Below are 22801 nucleotides of genomic sequence, written 5' to 3' on the forward strand. Positions count from 1 at the left end.
GATGTTTATGGATGGGGTGCCAATCAAGCGGGCTGCTTTATCCGGGTGGTGTCAAGCTTCTTGAGTGTTTTTGGAGCTGAGCTGATCCAGGCAAGTGGAGCGTATTCCAAGAAATCAAGAGGTGAGTTACTTGCTGCAGGATTCCTAGCCTCTGACCTGCTCTTGTAGCCACAGTATTTATATGGCTAATCCAGTTCAGTTTCTGGTCAATGGTAACCCCCCAAGATGTTGTTAGTAGGGGAGTCAGCAATGGTAATGCCATTGAACGTCAAGAGGCAATGGTTAGATTCTCTCTTGTTGGAGATGGGCATTGCCTGGCACTTGTTTGGTGTGAATGTTACTTGCCACTTATCAGCCCAAACCCGGATATTGTCCAGGTCTTGCTGCATTTGGACATGGACTGCTTCAGTATCTGAGGAGTGGCGAATGGTGCTGAACATTGTGCAATAATCAGGGAACATCCCCACTTCTGACCTTATGATGGAAGGAAGGTCATTGATGAAGCAGCTGAAGATGGTTGGGCCGAGGACACTACCCTGAGGAACTCCTGCAGTGATGTCCTGGAGCTGAGATGATTGACCTCCAACAACCACAATCGTCTTCCTTTGTGTTGGGTATGACTCCAACCGGCAGAGAGTTTTCTCCCTGATTCCCATTGATTCCAGTTTTGCTGGGGCTGCTTGATGCCACACTCGGTCAAATGCTGCCTTGATGTCAAGGGCAGTCACTACTCACACCTCACCTCGGGAGTTCAGCTGTTTTGTCCATGTTTGAACCAAGGTTGTAATGAGGTTGTTGGGGAGGACAGAGTTGCCTCTAGATTAATACCCCTGTGGCTAATTCTGGTGTATGTACAACATATACTGGAGCATTGGATCTGATTGTGATGCTCTTTGCTTTCGTTAGGTAGTGGCTCTAGATGGAACAAACAGCACCGGCCGACGCGTGGTGGCTTCCCGGCTGTATGAGGTCAGTATTTGAGCGGTGGGCTGGGAAAGTTCCGTTAACTGATTCAGTCAGACTTGGCATTTAAAAATTAAGCTGGTAACACTGGTTCTCAATTATTCCACCAAAGTTGGTTTCCTATCTTGACTACTGTCACAAAAGATGGCAAACAAAGGCTGGGTGCTGCCCATAGTCTGAACCTGTTCATCTTCTGCTTTTCTTGCTTGTATGTCTGCTGTGCCACTCAAGTGCCCCCTGCGCCCCTCTTGTGTGCTCTGATCTCCTTGGGAGCATGTTCTCCACATTTCTCTTGCCTCTGCCCTATTGTGTGCTCTGTCACATGTCCCCTGCATGTCTCAACCACGTCCCCCACCAAGTGCTCTCATACCCCCTGTTTCTCTCATGCATGTCCTGCTGCTCTCTTTAACCTTCTTATACTCTTGTACTTGTTCCTAATGTCTGCAGCTCACACTGGGAGTGTAGAGTGATGAAGCTGGTTGGGTGTTTAATGGTAATGCAGTCACCACGATCTGCAGTTCACACTGGGAGTGTAGAGTGATGAAGCTGGCTGGGTGTTTGAGGGTAATGCAGTCAGCACGATCTGCAGCTCACAGTGGGAGTGTAGAGTGATGAAGCTGGTTGGGTGTTTAATGGTAATGCAGTCAGCACGATCTGCAGCTCACACTGGGAGTGTAGAGTGATGAAGCTGGCTGGGTGTTTAATGGTAATGCAGTCACCACGATCTGCAGCTCACACTGGGAGTGTAGAGTGATGAAGCTGGCTGGGTGTTTGAGGGTAATGCAGTCAGCACGATCTGCAGCTCACACTGGGAATGTAGAGTGATGAAGCTGGTTGGGTGTTTAATGGTAATGCAGTCACCACGATCTGCAGCTCACAGTGGGAGTGTAGAGTGATGAAGCTGGCTGGGTGTTTAATGGTAATGCAGTCACCACGATCTGCAGCTCACAGTGGGAGTGTAGAGTGATGAAGCTGGCTGGGTGTTTAATGGTAATGCAGTCAGCAGATCACCACGCGCTGTGTCCTTTGTCCAAGATTCCCCACTCGGTGAGTTCCCTGAGCTTTTGCTGTTTGGGTAACCTATTCTTTATGATGTGAGTTTCCCCCATGCCTGTGTTGCAGGGAGTGCCACTGCCTTTCTACCAACCTGAGAAACAATCTGAGCAGGAGGAGGCTTTTGAAGGTAAGTGAATAACGTGTAAAACTATTCCTACCATCTGTACACAAAATTGGCTGCGCTGTACAAGCTACAGTACAAGTGTGACCACACTTCAAACAAAAATACTTAATTTACTTAATTAACTGCAAAGCACTTCGGGATGTCCTGTGTGTGAAAGGTGCTATATAAATGCAAGTCTTTACCTGACCTTGTGTCTTTCGCTTACAGAAATTGGACTTGCGCAACATTTCCAGCACGCAGACAGGCCGTTTGGCCCAACACGTGTCGGCTGGTGTTTCTGCTCCACACGAGCCACCTCCTACCCCTCTACACCTCACCCAATAAATATGTCCTCTTTCCTTCTCCCTCATGTGTTTATCCAGCTTCCCCCTTAAATGTATTTATAATATTCACCTCGACCACTCCCTGTGGGAGCGAGTCCCACATTCTCCCCATTCTCTGGATGAAGAAGTTTCTCCTGAATTCCCCAATGGATTTATTCGTGATTATCTTATATCAATGAGCCCTAGTTCTGGTCTCCCCCACAAGTGGAAACACCTCTACGTCGACCCTATCGAAACCCCCTTCACCATTTTAAAGACCTATCAGGTAACCCTTCCAGAGAAAAGAACCCCAGCCTGCTCAGCCTCTCCTGATGGTTGTAACCTTGAAACAGCTCAGAGAATCCAATTGACTTTAAACCCAAGCAGTTGATTTGTGCTTACTCGATAACAGTAAGACATTGTACATTACATGGCATACGGTTCCTCTCAGTATGAAATCCTATACTCAGACTTTGAGATGTGACTTCTTCAGTGAATACGGACGTGGTGTGATGTGTTCCTTTTCTCATGTACTGCAGTGTTTGACTGCTTCATTGTAATTATTTAATGTGGATCAGATGGTCGTGGTCTGTGGGGAGGGGAGGGCCCTGTCAAATAGAGTTCACTGAGCTGTGAATGATGTACCTAGGTCTGGAGCAGCAGATGGTTCTTGTGGCCTGCGGACCCTACACCACCTCGGACAGCATCACCTATGATCCCATGATGGATCTGATAGATGTTATCAACAGGGATCAACCAGACATCTGCATACTGGTATGTACCTTCTTCAGCCCTGGCATAAACCTATCTATTCGTGTGATATTACTTCCTGAGGTGCACTTGATTCTGATCGCTCTTAATTCTGTTCACACTTACTCTCTGTCACACTTTGCTGATAGCCTGTGCCATATTATCCAGTAACTCATGGGGGATTATCGGTAGGTAATCTGTAATCTTTTGCTAATCCTTTCTGTCCCCTCACTCAGTAAGCGTAAGGTCCAGACTGGCAAACAGAGTTCATGGGCTGCAGCACCCAAGCCTACCAGCTGAAACATAACAGTGCTACCATCACTCAGCAATAAAACCCTGAAATATAGGCTCTGCACTACATCAACCTTTCAATTAGAACCCGACCTGGACCTGTCTCTCGCTCGCTCTCTCCTGGGTGATAGTTGTTTTGTACAGAAATGGCATTCATTTTCAATATTCCTTTCTTTCTCCCCTTCAGTTGGGACCATTTGTGGACAGCAAACATGAGCAGATTGAGGTAAGATCTTTTAGGTGTTGTTTAATCATAAACCTCATGTGATTTAAGGCAATTGGTAAAAGAACCGGGGGTGTGGGGAGGAGAATGTTTTTTTCACACGAGTTGTTGTGATCTGGAAGGCGGTGGAAGCAGATTCAAAAGGGGAATGGGATCAATATTGAAAAAGAGAAATTTTGCAGGACTGTGGGTGAAAGAGCAGGGGGAGTGGGACTGATTGGATGGATCTTTCAAAGAGCTGGCACAGGAATGATGGGTTGAAAGGTGTCATTCTATGATTGCATTTTAAAGTGAATTAACGCTGCAACCTAGAACAACAGGGACTGGTGGTTGAACCTGGTGTCTGTGCAAGGGGAACTGAGACACCTTCTGGGCCATTCTTGCTTAATTCTAGTGGCTGGTTAGGAACAGGAGCTGGACATTCAGACATTGAGCTTACCCTGCCAAACTGTTTGTGTCAGCAGCTCCTTAACCCCAACTTCTACCCCTCTCTATATATTTCTTACTTTCCAAATGAATATGGTTCTATGATAGTGCCTCTGGGTCAGTCTGTTCCCAATTCTTGCAACCCTTTGTGTGAAGAGGACTTTTCCCAGATTCGCTTTCAATTGGCTTTGCCCAAGTTCTCCAACTCTGCTCCCTTGCCACCAGAGTTCCAGCCCTGACTCATCCCTCCACTGTCGCTGGGTCAAATTCCTGTAACTCCCTCCCTAACAGCACTGTGGGTGTACCTACACCACATAGACTGCAGCGGCTCAAGAAAGCAGCTCACCACCACCTTCTCAAGGGGGCAACTAGGGATGGGTAATAAATGCTGGGCCCGGCCAGCGAAGCCCACATCCTGTAAATGAGAAGAAAGTAGGCAGGACTCACCTGTGAGCTAGAAGGTCATGGGTTCATGTTGCACTCCAGAGATATAAGCACGAAATGCAGGTCAGCACTTCCAGCGCATGATTGAAAGAGTGCTGCACTGTCTGAGGTGCCATTTTAGTGCCTTTCAAATGCCAGAATTCCGCCAACAAAGCCACAGCTGATCCCTGCAGTAACTGCACTTGGTATGAAGCAGCCAGGAACAGACTGTTGTGTTAAGCACAGGTGGCTATAATACAGATTTCCCTTCTTCCCCTTGGAGTAAACTGAGATGAGAGTCTAAGAACCCAGCTCGCCTGGGTGCTCAGTAAGCTACAGCAATTTTCACTGCTTTTAATCTTTTTCTTCCTAGAATTGCCAGCTGACAGTGACCTTCCAAGAGGTTTTTAAACAATGTATGAAGGGAATCATCGAAGGGACAAGGGGGTATGTTTCCATGCTGATCCGCTCTATATAATCATCATATTTCTGTTGGGCTCAAAGCAGGGACTGAGGTAGCTGGGGCAGCAGTGCACGTACTGAGATAGAAGATAGAGGGGTGGGTGGCGGCTATGTTATTGTCCCTGAGCTTTGCTTTTGGTGTCTTAACCTCCAGCAAAAGCCATCAGCAATCTTCAGATCATGTGAGAAATCCCTGCATGTAGATTTTCTGTTTTGCCTGATGAGGGAGGAATGCGCTTTCTTTCTGTGGAGACGCACCCAATTTCCCTTCAGCATCAAGCAAGCTGGCCGAGGTGTAGAGAGTCAATAAATATTGCTAATGTTATGCAGCTTCTGCAGGGCCACCCGTGCTGTTTAGGATCGCAGGGCTATCCAGAGCTGAGTAGAAAGAATTACAAGCCTCTTGTGACAACGCAACTTCCAACCAATCAATCAATCAATCAGGCTGGGTGATGGGTCACCGGGGAGCTGTGCAGCAGACTGCTTCCGGCTTTGACAAAAATCGGCTATGTTGCCAGGCTTAGCAAATCTACGCCAGAGGCGCCCCCCCAGCCCCGGTGGCACAAGCTGTTCACGTTCAGTAGGGGCAGGGTTGAATTTTGTCTGTGTATATATTCAACAGTAAAAAATCAGTGATATGATGACCATGGAGGGGTGCTGTGAGCTCTCTCTCTTTCTCCGTGTGTGTGTGTGTCTCTCAATCTCTCCCTCCCTCTCTCTCTCTCTCGCCCTCCCTCCCTCTCTCTCTCTCTCGCCCTCCCTCTCTCTCTCTCGCGCCCTCCCTCTCTCTCTCTCGCCCTCTCTCTCTCTCTCTCGCCCTCCCTCTCTCTCTCTCGCCCTCTCTCTCTCTCTCGCCCTCCCTCTCTCTCTCTCTCTCTCTCTCTCGCCCTCCTCTCTCTCTCGCCCTCCCTCTCTCTCTCGCCCTCCCCCTCTCCCTCTCTCTCGCCCTCACCCTCCCTCTCTCTCGCCCTCCCGCCATCCCTCTCTCTCGCCCTCCCTCTCCCCTCTCAGCTGTAACCACAAGATTCTGGATAATATGGACTCTGTCCTCCATTCTGCCCCTTTCTGTGACTCTGATTGTTAATTCCATGGCATGGTGGGGGGTCTTCACAAGCCCATGTCCAACCACTCTGTTTTGCTGTTACACCACAAAGCTTCATTTAACCATTCTCCTTTTTGTTCTTTGCAAGATTCTTACCCTGACCTTGACTTCCATTCTCTCTAAGTTTACCCCTTTTGACATTGTTTATTTACTCTGTCAAAGTTTGCATCAGGCAATCTGTATGATGACTTGGCAGGACTCTGCCTTCCGGTTGTTCTCTCCTGCTCCATCGCACGCACACAACCCTAGGCAGTTGTCCCTATACTGTCTTCCCACATCGCGCGCCCAGTACAGAACCAAACCGATACCACTTGGGCCAAGTGAGTGGGCAACAAGATGTCAGAGGGAGTATCATGTGGGAAAGTGAGAGATTGTTCATTTTGACCGTAAGAATAGGCAAGCAGAGTATTTTTTTAAAAGAGTGAAACTTGTAAATGTTGATATTCAAAGATATTTGGGTGTTCTCGTGCAAAGAGCACAAAAGTTAGCATGCAGGTACAGCAAGCAATTAGGAAGGCAAATGGCATGTCGGCCTTTATTGCAACGGATTTATGGCAGGAATAAAGAAGTCTTACTACAATTGTGCAGGCCTTTGGTGAGACCACACCCAGAATAAGTGTCGTTTTGGTCTCCATATTTAAGGATGCGTACACTTGCATTGGAAGTGGTAAAGCAGAGGTTCACTAGTTTGGTCCCTGGGGTGAAAGGGTTGCCCTCTGATGAGAGGTGAGTGACTTGGAGCTATGTTCTCTGGAGTTTGAAAGAATGAGTGATACACGATTCTGAAACGGCTTGGTAGGTTGGACAGTGAGAGATTGTTTCTGCTGTCCAGGGAATCTAAAACACCAGGGCACAGTCTCAGGATAAGGGGCCGACCATATAGGACTGAGATGAGAAATTTCTTCACTCAAAGAATATTGGCAATTCTCTACCCTAGAGGGAAGTTTGCTCGATTGTTGGATAAATTTCAGGCTGGGACAGACAGATTTTTGGTGCCTCAGGGAATTAATGGATCTGGGGGACGGGTGGGAAAGTGGAGTTAAAGCCCAAGGTCAGCCATGGTCGTATTGAAAGGCAGAGCAGACCATGCAAGGCATATGGTCTGTTCCTGCTCCTGTTTCTTGTGTTCTATGATCTGTGAGAAACCCATCTCCTGTACCAATCCAGGGTCACTTTAGACCCCCTCCTCCTTGGTAAATTTGTCTCTCTTAATCTCACCACCTTTACCTGGGCATCAATTTCTGACTAATTGCATTTTGTTGAGATGCCTTCGAGTGATTTGTTATGTGAAACATTATTGTATAAATACTAATAATTGTCTCTTCAGTGCTACTGTGGGAAGTCTGTTTTCTTTAAGCTTTGTATTCTTGCGACAAAATTCTTCAGACATTGACAGCAACTTACAATGCAACATAACTTGCAGCATGTGGGCCCGAAATTGGAAGAATGTACAACCTAAGCACAAACTCTATCACAGGTGGCTCTGCCTCTTTAATTGTAAGCTTTCCTGTGCAGTTCAGGGTCACACCTTGTGTTCGTGCCGTCGCTGAGGGATGTTCATCACGACTTTGTGTATCCTCAGGCACCGCTCCACTGCTTTGAGCCGCTCAAAGAAGACAAGGAGGTATTTTAACCTTTCATTCATCCTTCTCTGCATCTGTCTGACACACCGTTGCTTGCGTATCAGTTCTGAGCTTTATAATCTAAATCGTTCGTGGGTTGTGGGGTGTTACTGACAAGACCGGCATTTATTGACTGTTTCCTAGTTACTCTGAAAGCAGTTTGATATAAACTTGGCTGTTTCAGAGGGCAGTCGCCTTGGTGTGGGACTGGACTGTTGGTATAGGCCCAGACTGGGTAAGGACAACGGGTTTTCTTTAGTGAACTGGTTGAGTTTTTAACCACGATCTTGACAGCTTTCCCGTCGTTTTTACTGATCCCAGCTTTTTTTAAATTCCAGCTCACCTTTTAATTAAATTCGAATCATCTAAAACAAAGTTGAACTCTGGTTCTCTGGAATTAACTAGCCCAGTGACGACATTATGACACTAACTGGATTGGTCCAGTATGTTTCATTGATGTTAATTTGGACCAATGAGTTTGGGTGGGGGGGGGTAGTGGCTGGGTGGTGACAGAAACCCCCAAAAATGGTAATGCACAGGGCAATGACTTTGTGCCCCGTATGTTACTCCCAAAGTTATAATGGAGCAGCAGCAAACATTGAGCATGTTGAACATTGAACAGCCCCTAAAGACTTGGACTCTGTTGTTCAAAGAAGCAAGTTTCTGGAAGAATGTTTATTGACCACCCAGAGAACTGGGATCTGGGGCTGCATTTTCTCTGGCTCATTTTAGCTCCCCCCCTGTGTCTCAAGCCCACCCAAAGGCCCGGCATGGGTTTGCTCAGGAAAAGGCCTGGCTTGACATTCCGCTTTGTTTCCTCAGCGCTGTTTTATTTTTAAAAGTGCAGGCGCTCTCGGGTGATAGCTGGTTCCGATAGTGAGCGTCTGCACCCAGTTAAAGTGTCTGCTCCACACCCCAGTGTACCTGTGACGAGTACACTGACAATCCTCCCCTGCTCTCCGTGCATGCACGCACCATAAAGCCCGCCCTCCCACCCAATGCTCACAGTGAGATCATATGACAGAACCATTATTCCATGTATCTCTCAGGGCATTATTCTGTTCCTAAGGCTGTGTTTCACTACATTCATGTATTATATTGCCAATTGTCGTAAAAACCCATCTGATTCACTAATGTCCTTTAGGGAGGGAAATCTGCCGCCCTTACCTAGTCTGGCCTACATGTGACTCCAGACCCACAGCAATGTGGTTGACTCTTAAATGCCCTCTGGAAAGCACTTGGTTCTCAAGGGCAATTGGGGAGGAGCAGTAAATGATGGCCTAGCCAGCAACGCCCACACCCCCTGAGCGAATAAATAAACATTTAAATGCAAGTTGCTGTGTGTTTGTGTCTCTTTCTCTTTCAGGCGACAAAAACCTAATTACTATAAACAAACAAGATTTAACTCTTTTGAGCTCAACCAATTAAACTAAATTAACAAAGAAGATATAAGGCTCTGGCTTGAAAGTTGCACTTAATTTATTGATTTCCTCACCCCACAAGGGATTAACAACCCACTTAACTAGATTTCCTCAGGGAGTGCGTGAGCAGTAGCCTTAAAGAGGCAGACAAGACGACGGGCGTAATGGTATTGTCGCTGGACTAGTATTTCAGACACTCAGGGAATCCAGGTTCAAATCCCCAAGTCTAATGACGAAACTATTATCAATTGTCGTAAAGACCCATCCAGTTCACTAAAGTGCAGTCCTTACCTGGTCTGGGCTATATGTGACTCCAGACCCACAGCAATGTGGTTTACTCTTAAATGCCCTCTAAAATGGCTTAGCAAGAGCCACTCAGTGCAAAAGATAAGGCTGAAGCATTTGCTACAACCTTCAGCCAGAAGTGCCGAGTGGAAGATAAGTGCTGAGCAGATGATCCATCTCGATCTCCTCAGCAAGACCCCAGCACGTCACAGATGCCAGTCTTCAGCCAATTCGATTCACTCCACGTGATATCAAGAAATGGCTGAAGGCACTGGATGTTGCAACGGTTATGGGCCCTGACAATATTCTGGCAATAGTACTGAAGACTTGTGCTGCAGAACTTGCTGCACCCCTAGCCAAGCTGTTCCGCTACAGCTACAACACTGGCATCTACCACTGGGGGGGGGGGGGGCAGGGTTCACTGCTGCTTGGATTCATACCTAGCCCAAAGGAAGATGGTTGTGGTTGTTGGAGGTCAGTTATCTCAGCTCCAGAACATCGCTGCAGGAGTTTCTTGAAGGGGAACTTTCAGGTGGTGGTGTTCCCACCTCTCTACTGCTTTAGTCCTTCTAGGTGGTAGTGGTCGTGGGTTTGGAAGGTGCTTTCTGAGGAGCCTTGGTGAAATCCTGCAGTGCATCTTGTAGATGGTACACACACTGCTGCTACTGTGCGTCAGTGGTGGAGGGAGTGAATGTTTGTGGATGTGGTGCCAATCAAGCAGGGCTGCTTTGTCCTGGATGGTGTCAAGCTTCTTCAGTGTTGTGGGAGCTGCACTCATCCAGGCAAGTGGGGAGTATTCCATCACACTCCTGACTTGTGCCTTGTAGATGGCGGACAGGCTTTGGGGAGTCAGAAAGTGAGTTATTCACCACAGGATTCCCAGCCTCTGACCTGCTCTTGTAGCCACAGTATTTATATGGCTAGTCCAGTTCAGTTTCTGGTCAATGGTAACCTCCAGGATGTTGATAGTGGGGGATTCAGTGATGGTAATGCTATTGAATATCAAGGGGTGATGGTTGGATTCTCTCTTGTTGGAGATGGTCATTGCCTGACACTTGTGTGGCATGAATGTTACTTGCCACTTGTTAGCCCAAGCCTGGAGATTGTCCAGGTCTTGCTGCATTTGGACGTGGACTGCTTCAGTATCTGAGGAGTCGTGAATGGTGCTGAGCATTGTGCAATCATTAGCGAACATCCCCACTTCTTACCTTATGATGCAGCTGAAGCTTGAAGGGCCAAGGACACCACCCTGATTTGGAAATATTTCGGCCGTTCTTTCACTGTCGCTGGGTCAAAATCCTGGAACTCCCTACCTAACAGCACTGTGGGTGTACCTACACCACATGGCCTGCAGCGGTTCAAGAAGGCAGCTCATCCCCACCTTCTCAAGGGGCAACTAGGGATGGGCAATAAATGCTGGGCCCAGCCAGCGACGCTCATATCCCATGAATAAATTTTTTTAAATTTCCTGCAGTAGCTGCAGACATGTTTCCGTTTGCACAGCAAGGTCTCTCGAGCAGCAGTGAGATAATGACCAGTTCGTTTGTTTCAGTGATGTTGGTTGACTGATAACTATTGGCCCAAGGACATGGTGGACAATTGCCCCCAGGTTTTCTTCCAAGTAGAGGCAGTAAAATCTGTTACTTTCACCTGAGAGGGCAGATAGGGCCTTGGCCTAATGTCTCATACAAAAAATAAAACCTCCGAAGGTGTAGCCTCCCTCAGTACTGATCCTCCAGCGCCCCCGCCTCTCCGGCAGTTGGTCTGGGTTTTGTGCTCAATTCTCTGCAGTGGAGTTTGAACCCATGATTTATTCTGATTTATTATCCTTGTGGTTTGGGGATAGGGTGATAATTGTCACCTTTGAATTATTTCTCTTAGTGCATTTTCTCCCTTCTACATAGAGGAGGCTCCTGCTGCCATTTCAAGCATAAATTAATAATCCTGGAAATGAAAGGGGAAAATTTAATCACATGCAGCTTCCTTAAGGCTCGGTGATGCCAGGAACCTGTGTCTGTCTAGGAGGCTGGTCTGGGTTAAGCTGTCACTGGCTAATCCTAATGCCCAGGTCCATAACAGTGGAGCTTCAATCCACGTATCCAAATTAGATAGCAATTGAAATTTTTTCCAGCTGATTTTCATTCATTTTTATCTCCTTTCCCCGTTCTATCAGCAGAGTGAGAGGCCTCCGGCTCCTGTCATCCTGGACCCAGATTTGACCCCAGGTTCCAGAGGTAAAAGGCCAGAGTCTGATGTATTGCCCATCCTCCCCCCTCATCTGTGTTCATTTAACTCCCTGGTGGTTGGCTTACAATAACACTGGGAGGAGAATGGGAGCATTGACCTCCATAAAATGAAACAGCTTGACAGTGGAAAGCAGGCTTTCCGATCAAGCAGGGTCCCATTTTAAAGATTTATTAGCAGGCTGACCCCTAATGCTATTCAGCACGAGAACCATTTTGTTATTCCTGTGGCAGCTGTAATTCTTCACTGGCTGCTGGTCAGCAGGATGTGGCCAGTTCCTTTCTCCTGCCTCACAAGATTTTTACCATTCCCACTCTAATCTCACATTAGATATTGACCTGCTGCACTCTGTCCTGGTCACTCAATGGAAGCTGACCTGTGGTAATTTGCCGTGGCAGCCTGGCCAATTAAATTTAGGTTCCATTCATGATCTTCTAAGTTCTTGTACATCTGAGATGCAAACACGTAGCCCTCTCTTTCTCCCTCCCCACCCCACTTTTAGATTAGAAATGCAAAAGTTGCCATTCGGCCCTTTATGTCTGTGCTGGCTCTGTGAAAAGACCTATCCATTTAGTCACGCTCCCTCTGTTCTTTCCTCATGACTCTGAATATTTCTTCTGCGTATTTATCCAATTCCCCTTTTGCAAACACCTATTGAACCTTCTTCCACCGCCCTTCCAGGCAGCGCATTCCAGATTACAGCAACTCGCTGTGTCAAAACTTTCCTTGTGTTGCTTCCAATTCTTTTCCCTCCTTCACAACCTCTCCAAAGTCTTGACATCTTTCCTGAAGTGTGGGGCCCGGAACTGAACAAACACACACACACGGCATCCTCGCTCCATAAGTTAAATTGAGACTCGTTACATCGACTCCCAATCCTATTTTTGATGGGAGTAGATCAAATGCTAGTGTGGAGGATGCGCTCCAGTATGGACTGCATGGGCTGAATGGCCTATTTGATTGTTGTAATTTCAATGCAATACTGTTCTATGCCCATCAGTCTATAGGAGGACGTGCATTTATATAGCACCTTCTGTACCTCAGCACTTGACAGCCAATGAAGTACTTTTGAAGTGTGGTCACTGTTGTAGAAAATGCAGCAACCAATTTGCGCACAGCAAGCTCCCACAAACAGTAAGGGGGAAATGACCCAGATAATCTGCTTCTAGTGATGTTGATAACTATTGGCCAGTACACCAGTGAGAACTCCCCTATTTTTTTATTGGAATAGTGCTAAGAATCTCTTATTTCCACTTGAGAGAGTGCAGATAGGATTTAACATTCTCTTTGGAAAGTTGGCACGTTCAACAGTGCTCCCTTGGCGCTGACTTCCTGACAGTGTGGCATTCCCTCAGCGCCAACCCTCCAACAGTGCGATGCTCATCCAATGCTGCCCTCAACAGCACAGTGCTGGCCCGGAGTCCAAGCCTGAATATTTTGTGCTCAAGCCTCCGGTGTGGAACCTGAACCCACAACCTTTTTGACTCCAGCGAGAGTGAGCTACTCTCTGAGCCACAGCTGACACTTTGTGTTGTGCCGTGTGCTCAATTTCTGTACATACTATTCAAGATAAATAACTGTTCCAAACCTTTCACTGGTCTGAGGGCCTGTGCCATAGTTCCAGATCTAATGATGATTGCATGAGAGGATAACAGAATATTGATGTCAGCTGGGGAGGAGGATTAAAAGGAAATCTCCATTGAGAGATTGAATTACAAGGGTCCTTATTTGTCCCTCCCACCATCTGGACTTGAAGATAAATCATGACTAATAGATGAGATTCCAGAGGGGGCCTAGTGCCTGTGGAACTGTACCCCATATTGGGAGCTAGTACCTTGAAGACAGGAGGGGATAATAATGAGACAACGAGAGGAGCAGAAAAGATCTTGATCCATCCTGTGTGTTTGCCTCTTTTTGACAGCGTGTCCATTTTGTCTCTGATCCCTGCACACTGAATATCAATGGCGTGGTCTTTGGAGTAACATCGACCGATGTTCTCTTTCATATGGGCGCAGAGGAGATTAACAGGTATGTGGGCAGCGGGTTGCATTATTTAAATAGAAGCTGGAAATGTGACACCAAATCCCATGAAATTTCTCTAACTGCTTAGAAAACTCTCATGTCTTTGTTCCTCCGGACTTGACCCTTCCAACACTCTCTTGATCAGCTTCCCATCTTGCAAGCTAAATAAACTTGAGCTCATCCAAAACTCTGCTACCTGTTCCTAACTTGCACCAAGTCGCGTTCACCCATCACCCTCCTGTGCTTACTAACCTGCATTGACCCCCCGGTCCAGCAACACCTCAATTTTAAAATTCTCATCCTTGTTTCCATGGTCTCACCCTCTCCCCTTCTCTGTAACCTTGACCAGCCCCAGAACCCTCTGGGATCTCTGCACTCCTCTAATTCTCACCTCTTGCATATCCTAATTGTCATTATTCCATCACTGGTGGCTGTGCCTTCAGCCGTCTAGGTCCCATTACCTGGAATTCCATCCCTAGTCCTCTCTCCCCTCACTCTCTTTAAGATGTTCCTTAAAACTCCAGTCTCTAAGCAGAATTTTGGACACGTTCTTTAACTTAGTGTCAAACTTTGTCCAACGTTGCTCATTTGAACGGCTTCTGTTATAACCATCATTAAGGAGGTTATAGCTGGGCACTTAGGAGTGCTCAAGGCAATTGGGAAGAGTCAGCATGGTTTTGTGAAAGAAAAATCATGTTTAACCAATTTTATTGGAGTTTTTTGAAGGAGTAACATGCGCAGTGAATAAAGGGGAGCCTGTAGACACACTGCATTTGGACTTCCAGAAGGCCTTTGATAAGGTGCCACATCAAAGATTATTACGGAAAATAAAAGCGCGTGGTGTAGGGGGTAACATATTAGCATGGATAGAAAACTGGCTGGCAGAAAGCAGAGAGTATGAATAAATTGGTCTTTTTCTGATTGGCAGGATGTGACGAGTGAATTCCCAAAGGGGTCTGTACTGGGGCCTCAACTTTTTACGATTTACATCAATGACTTAGATCAGGGGAGTGAAGACATGGTAGATAAATTTGCAAATGACACGAAAATAGGTAGGAAAGTATGTTGTGAAGAGGACATGAGGAGAGTTCATATGGATATAAATAGGTTGAGTGAGTGGGCAAAGATCTGGCAAATGGAGTTTAATGTGGGAAAATGTGAAATTGTTCACTTTGACAGGAAGAACAAAAAAGCAGAGCATTATTTAAATGGAGAACGGCTGCACAATTCTGAGGTGCAGAGGGATCTGGGTGTTCTAGTATGAGTCACAAAAAGTTAGTATGCAGGTACAGCAAGTAATTAAGAAAGCTAATGGAATGATATCTTTTATTACGAGAGGGGTTGAAAGTAAGGATGTTATGCTTCAGTTATACAGGGTATTGGTGAGATCGCACCTCGAATACTGTGTGCAGTTTTGGTCTCCTTATTTAAGGGAGGATGTAAATGCATTGGAGGCAGCTCAAAGGAGGTTTACTAGATTGATACCTGGAATGAGTGGGTTGTCTTATGAGGAAAGGTTGGACAGACTGGGCTTGTTTCCTGGAGTTTAGAAGAGTGAGGGGTGATTTGATTGAAGTTTACAAGACCCTGAACAGTCTTGACAAGGTGGATGTGGAAAGGATGTTTCCTCTTGTGGGTGAGTCTAGAACTAAGGGCCGCTGTTTTAAAATTAGGGGTCGCCCTATTAGGACAGAGATGGGGAGAAATTTTCTCTGAGGGTTGTGCGACTTTGGAACTCTCTGCCTCAGAAGGTGATGGAGGTGGTGTCACTGAATATTTTTAAGGCAGAGGTAGATAGATTCTTGTTAGACAAGGGAATCAAAGGTTGTCGGGGTTAGATGGGAATGTGGAAATCGAAACACAAGAAGATCAGCCATGCTCTTATTGAATGGTAGAGCAGGCTTGAGGGGCCAAATGGTCTACTCCTGTTCCTATTTCTTACGTTATGTTGAAAATGCTGTATAAATGCAAATTGTTGATTAGTGGCAGAACAGCATGATTGCCTTGGAGGTGGAGAGAGAGAGTTCAGTGGTAAATACATACCGCTCTTGGCGTGCAGTAAGTGGAGCATTTGGTCAAAGAGCAGGTTAACGTTAGAAATTCTATTTCCTCTGGTCAGGAGTCATTGACGAGGGCTTTATCAATTCGATAGGAGAGAAATTTCTTTGCACAAAGGGCTTTTGGAACATGTAAATTTTTGCCACAGGAGGGCATGTTTGAGGCAGGGATTGTAGCATCTTTTCAAGGTAATTTAGATGAATATTTGAAGCAGATAAAGAAAGATCTATGGAGTGAGAGCAGGATGATGGGAGTGGTTTTGGATTGCTCCAGCTAAGTGCTGGCATCGATACGATGGGCTGAGTGGCTTTCCCCTTTACTGTAAATTTCTTTATATTTCTCAATATAAGCAATCTAGTAAACTGTTACCCATGGTCAGTTGGTGAATACAAAGCTTTTTGCATACAGGGGTGACGATAGTGTTGAGGGAACCCTTCAGAAACCCACTCCACACTGCCACCTCGTGGTGAGAATCTGTAGCTGCTTTGTGACACTTCACATAAGAAAATGGAATGGGCATTGTTGACATAGCAAGTTAATATGGTATAGTTTGGTTCAGCATTGTGATTAAAAATCGTGAAGAAGTAAATAAAGCTTGATGCCCTTACGTGCAAGTGTGTGTGTATATCAGAATAAAGGAAGAAATGTACAATTTAATCAGACCCCAGATCTATTACAGTATCTTATTCAGAGTAATCAAGAAGTCTGGTCAGGCAGGATATTTTCCTTCTGAGTCCATGTTGGCTGCAGTTTACTATTCAGAGTCCCTCTCCCTCTCTATTTAACATCTGGGTAAGTTATGACAGTCATTAAACCAAAATTGGCTAAAGTATTTTTTGGGGAAGTTGCCATTTTGGCAGCTGTGTTTTCCAATGCCTATGATGCTGCTGTAGGGCACTCTGGCTGTGCAGCCCTCTCCTGTTTACCACATTCCTGTGCCCTGTCTTCATCTGTTTATAGAGATGAAACGTGGATACTGCAGCTGTTTAATATCTGGTTTATCGGTGCTGGTAGGGAATACCATTAAAAGGTTAACCTTGTAGCGTGTGTAACCAGGGCTGGATTTGTTTTAAAATGAAGAAATTAGTATTCTTAACGCAGGTTTCTTGTGGGAGAGCAACGAGTCAGACGGAGTAATTCTTTTAAAATCTGAAGCATGTGAGGAATGTCTCAGAACAGTGAGGTTTAATTTGTTGGGGTGAGTTGAAGTTAGCAGCATTTTGTTCACATTTCTAGCCTTGTGCCCTCCCGAAGGTGCTCACTGTCAGTGGATTAAAGCTGGATGGATATTGGCTGTCCGCTGTGACTGAGTGACCAGACTCGATGCATGAGGCTGGGTGTTGAGTGTCAGCAGCAGGCTCTTGCTTTTTTGAGGAGGTGGAAAGCAATCCTTCCCTCTCCTCGTGTGCACAGTTCATCCTGCTCACATACCTTTCCAGCAGGGGCATCTAGGAAGGCAAGTTGAGTGTGGGATCCCCTGGCTGATTTCCCTCCCTACCCCGCCTCAAGTTTTCAATGGGTCTCTGATTCTGCTGTCAGGATCAGAGAGCTGGGTTTAGTCGTCTAATCTCAGGGCACAAACTCTCACTCCTGAAAACCTCTGGTATAAATGTAGCTTCAGGACCCCATGAATAAAAGGTGTTTGGACACCCTGTGATGTGAGCGACCTAGTCATTGGACCCACTGTTATCGGATTTAATCTTCAGAAGCTCAGTAAAGGGAAGGTAAACAAGCCACCATTAATAAATGACAAGACAATGATGCCATCTGAATTCTGAGATTAGACTGGAACAATCACTTCCCTGTCCTAATGTTTAATAGACAGGGGAGGTCTTTTACCCTCTGCACCCTTCAGTCACTGGCCGTCACTGTCAGTGGCGGGATTTACCGTTTGTCAGCTGCCTCCACTGCTCCCAAGCTGCTGTTAATGTGAGGGCCCATACTGTGAGCCAGAGATGTGATGTTCCAGCTCCATTCAGCCAGTGTGCAGTCTCCACTCAGACATATTTTGCAGCCAGGGTTGCTTGGTGGTGAGAGCAACTCCTGTCTGATTGTCCCTTTCCTAGTTCAGGGTGCAGAGATCAACTGCCACCCTGGCTGACATGAGTTAACCAGAGACTGAACCTGGGACCTTACTGTAGTAAAGTTTAGTAACAAAAAACACATTACAATTTAGTAACAATTTTTTTAGTAACCTTACAGTCCAACTGCATCACTCAATCTGTAAATAACCCAACCTAGAGTTTCATGGAGGGTGGCTGGAGAATTCTTAACGGTTTTGGTTCAGAAATAATCGAGTTTGTAAACCCTCCTACTTGTTGACTTTCTACCTTGTTTGCCCCTCTCCAGTGTTTGTGTAAAATAGCTTTTGCTGTAATGTCAAACTGTCCCAAATTATCAAGAAAAGAATCAGGAAAGTAACAAGAATATGATCGGAACCAGATGCAGAAAGAGCTGAGCTGCCACCACAACATGACTAATGTTGAGAGCCTGCCAATTCCAGCCTGTCCTTTCCAATCTGCAGTAAGCTTATAATTGATGGTGTTGTGAGTGTGGTAAATACATCGCATTAACAAAACCCTTGGGCTCTTCAGTGGGCTTGTTTGTTTCCAGCCTCCTATTGACAGTTTAATGTTGCTGAAAGAAAGCAGAGATGAGCAGTGGGATGATCCTCTTGTGATTAAAAGTTACAGTGGAGCCTGCGACTGGCATTCTAGACAAGCCGATGCTGTTGTGGTGAGGAGGGTGTGGGGGTTGGGTGGGGGTCGTCGGTATCTGCTAGCTGACTTCCCAGATACTCTAGGATCTGCAGATCAGTGATTGAGTTCAGCTGCTTTTAAGGGTGGGGAAGTGGCCTCGAACAGGTCCTGGGGTCAGGTTAATTGTTGGCGAGGTTATGCTGAGCGCGTGTAAACCTTCACCTTCCCACGACAGTAGAACTGAACCTCCAATTGACTGTAGAGAAAAGCTTGATTTCCTTTCGCTCACTTTTCTTAGTGTCAGAGTACTAAAAAAAGTGTGACACCTGGAAGCAGGAGATCACCAGATCTGAGCCTATCCTTGTCAGATGTCCCAGTTTCCAACACCAGTCACTGGAGTAGTCGTCAGTAGTAGGAGTCCAGACTGTTCTTCATAACGAGCACCCACCATCCCCAACTTGCAGTTTACCTCTGTCTCATACCTTGCCTGCAGCCAAGGGTCACCTGTGCTGTTCATAGTGCCTTTACTGCTGCAGTTCAGATCAGATAACCCACCACAAAACTGGCCCCTGTAGCTCAGGAGAGCCCTTTCCTTTAATTCATTATTCAAGTTGCCAGAGTTCAGGTTATATTTACCAAGGGAGGAGCAGGAAGGGGAAGGAATACTATTCCTGTACATCTCCCAAGTGAACTCGATGAATATAATCCCACTGAGAAACACCCTACAGTAAAGTAATGAAGCCTAATTAAGAGCTCTCGGCCCACCCGTGATGGGGTCTCCCTGCAGAGTGTCTTTTTCTCTTCAAGTGGGGGCAGTATTCTGTTCACCAGAATGTAAAATGGCTCTGACTCTGGATAGGAAAGTCTGAAAGGAGGACAAACACACTACGCTGAGCCCCTGTGTAATTATTCTAATCATCCTCCCATCTTGCGATCCCAGATTTCAAAAATTCTAAACCCCTCTTGTTGGGAGCAATCGAGCAACACGTAAGACCATAACCATAAGATATAGGAGCAGAAATTAGGCCATTCAGCCCATCGAGTCTGCTCCGCCATTCAATCATAGCTGATAAGTTTCTCAACCCCATTCTCCCGCCTTCTCCCCGTAACCTTTGATCCCCTTACCAATCAAGAACCTATCTATCTCTGTCTTAAATACACTCAATGACCTGGCCTCCACAGCCTTCTGTGGCAATGAATTCCATAGATTGACCACTCTCTGGCTAAAGAAGTTTCTCCTCATCTCTGTTCTAAAAGGTTTTCCCTTTACTCTGAGGCTGTGCCCTCGGGTCCAAGTCTCTCCTACTAATGGAAACATCTTCCGCACGTCCACTCTATCCAGGCCTTTCAGTATTCTGTAAGTTTCAATCAGATCCCCCCTCAACCTTCTAAACTCCCCCAGAGTCTTCAAACGTTCTTCATATGTTAAGCCTTTCATTCCTGAGATCATTCTTGTGAACCTCCTCTGGATCCTCTCCAGGGCCAGCACATCCTTCCTGAGATACGGGGCCCAAAATTGCTCACAATATTCTAAATGTGGTCTGACCAGAGCCTTATAAAGCCTCAGCAGCACATCCCTGCTTTTATATTCTAGTTCTCTCAAAATAAATGCCAACATTGCATTTGCCTTCCTAACTACCGCGTCAACCTGCAAGTTAACCTTAAGAGAATCCTGGACTAGGACTGGCAAGTCCCTTTGCACTCCAGATTTCTGAATTCTCTCCCCATTTAGAAAATAGTCTATGCCTCTATTCTTCCTATCAAAGTGCATGACCTCACACTTCCCCACGTTGTATTCCATCTGCCACTTCTTTGCCCATTCTCCTAACCTGTCCAAATCCTTCTGCAGCCTCCCTGCCTCCTCAATACTACCTGTCTCTCCACCTATCTTTGTACATGATTGGACGAAGAGCAGGGGGGAGTTCTCTCCGGTGCCTGGGGCCAATATTTATCCTTCAACCAACATCACTAAAAACACACTATCCGGCCATTATCAGTTGCTGTTTATGGGAGCTTGCTATTCATACATTTCCTACATTGCAACTGTGATTACACTCCAAAACAGTACTTCAGTGGCTGTAACGTACTTTTGGACAAGATTGTGGAAGATGCTACAGAAATCCAACTCTGTCTCTTTGTTGTTCAATTCTCTATTGTATCCATTTCCCTTCTCAGCAAATATCAGTCCAGGTTCCTTTTAAAGAAGTCTGTTTTGTGCTGTCTGTCTGGGCAGAGTGAGGGATCCTGCCTCAACCTCCCTGCTGGTAGCCTGTCTCTGTGGAGACAGGGTGAGGGACTCACCCATGACCTCTGTCTCGACCTCCCTGCTGGTAGCCTGTCTCTGGAGACAGGGTGAGGGACCCTCCCATGACCTCTGCCTCGACCTCCCTGCTGGTAGCCTGTCTCTGTGGAGACAGGGTGAGGGACCCACCCATGACCTCTGTCTCGACCTCCCTGCTGGTAGCCTGTCTCTGTGGAGACAGGGTGTGGGATCTGCCCATGATCTCTACTTTGACCTCCTGTTGGTAGCCTGTCTCTGTGGAGACAGGGTGAGGGATTGGCTGTGATAAAGAAAAAGACTTGGATTTATACCACACCTTTCAACACCTCAGGATGTCCCAATGCCATTGAAGTGCTTTTCAGGTGTAGTAACTGTTGTAATGTAGGAAATGTAGTAGCCAATTTGCGCACAGCAAGATCTCACAAACAGCAATGTGATAATAACCCAAATCGCCTGTTTTTAGTGGCGTTGATTGGGGGATAAAACTCCCCTGCTCTTCCAATAGTAGGATCTCTTCCCTGAAAGGACAGGCAGAGCCTCAGGTAAACATCTCAGCCAAAAGAAAGAGTGCATCTCCAGCAGCGCAGTACTCCCTCCGCACTGCACTGGGAGTGTCAATCTGGATTATGAAGTTCAAGTGGGGCATGAACCCATGCCTTTCTGACTCACTAGCACCCAGTGAGCTGTGATGGACTTGAAACTCTCACTCTCTTTTCTCTCTCTCTCTCTCTCTGTCCTCTTCCCCCTCTTCTCTCACTCTCCCCCTCTTCTCTCTTTTCCCCCAGCTGACAGGCAAGGCAGCTTCCATCAGTGCCCGAGATTGGCTTGTAGTGCCAGGAATAGCTCCTGGGATCCTGTGCTCGGTATGGATGAGGGTAACACCCTTTTACCCATGGCCATCTGTGCCGCTCCACTACAGTTGAAGCCAGGAAAATTAGATTTCTCATTTTCCGGTCTCCCTCACAGCTGGAAACCTTGGAACAGTACAACGTGTGCTGAAATAATCCAATTCTGAAAAATTCCAGGATCTTCGAATTGTGCTGATGACATTTCTGGCATGTGTTATCTCAAGTAACAAGCTTCCTGAGTAGCTATTCCTGGAGAGGTGGCCCCATCCATCCTCAAGCAGTTGCTTCCTGTATCTAGGCTGGGGATCGGCCGAATTATTCGGTCAGCTTCAAGTTGCAAAGCCTTGCCTTTGCGGAATCCATTAGGTGTAAAATGAACAAGCCTGCCTTTGCTGTTCCTCACGCCATGTGTCTCCGAAATGGAGATAGCCCAGCTGTCCAAAGCAGATGTGTCGTGTAGACTTGTCCTCCAACAATCTAGGTTTGTGCCAAATGGCAGTGAACCCTCTTGTTGAGCTGAAAGACATGGTATCTTATCGAGCCTCTCGAAGACCTCAGAACACTTCACAAACTAATTCATTCGCTTGGGGCGCAGTGACTGTTATATAGAAAGGCTGAACAGGCTGGGACTCTTTTTTTCCTAGAAAAGAAAATCTGTATAATGATGAAGGGTGTTTTGATTGGTCGACGTACAGATCCTTTTCGCTTGTGGGGGAGACTAGGACTAGGGACCATCGATATAAGACCATCACTAATAAATCCAATGAGGAATTCAGGAGAAACTTCTTTACCCAGAGAGTGGGGAGAATGTGGAACTCGCTCCCACAGGGAGTGGTTGAGGTGAATAGTATAGACACATTTTAAGGGAGAAACTAGATAAACACATGGGGGAGAAGGTTAGAACAGGTTATAGAGATTATAGATGTGATAAAAGGCTTGAGACTTTTAATGTAACCAAGGTCGTCAGTGAGGAATCCATTGTCTGCTTTCAAGAGGTTTGAGAGAGTCCGTTTGGAAGATTGGTACCAATGGGTATGGGACTTCACTAGCAGCGAAACTGGATGATAGAAGAATGTTTTTCACACTGAGGGCAAAAGCTTGGAATACTTTATAAATGCCTATAAACATTATTTAAAAGGAAACTGCATCTGTATTTCATTAGAATGTAAAAGGATACAGAAAATGTGATTGGAGTTGGC

The 22801-nt window shown here is 46.2% G+C and overlaps 1 protein-coding gene across 2 annotated transcripts in view; it reads left to right on the top strand.

Moving 5' to 3' along the window:
* Positions 1-22801, top strand: part of pola2 (polymerase (DNA directed), alpha 2) — a 40222-nt gene that overhangs the window by 12910 nt on the left and 4511 nt on the right. For both annotated transcript variants that reach the window (XM_078534935.1, XM_078534936.1), the window contains exons 9-15: positions 907-969; positions 2086-2146; positions 3095-3219; positions 3674-3712; positions 4932-5005; positions 7638-7746; positions 13616-13722. In XM_078534935.1, the coding sequence (XP_078391061.1) occupies positions 907-969; positions 2086-2146; positions 3095-3219; positions 3674-3712; positions 4932-5005; positions 7638-7746; positions 13616-13722 (578 nt within the window). The remainder of the gene's footprint in view (positions 1-906; positions 970-2085; positions 2147-3094; positions 3220-3673; positions 3713-4931; positions 5006-7637; positions 7747-13615; positions 13723-22801) is intronic.

The sequence above is a fragment of the Cetorhinus maximus genome, unplaced genomic scaffold (genome assembly GCF_964194155.1).
Source record: "Cetorhinus maximus unplaced genomic scaffold, sCetMax3.hap1.1 HAP1_SCAFFOLD_140, whole genome shotgun sequence".
Taxonomy (NCBI): domain Eukaryota; kingdom Metazoa; phylum Chordata; class Chondrichthyes; order Lamniformes; family Cetorhinidae; genus Cetorhinus; species Cetorhinus maximus.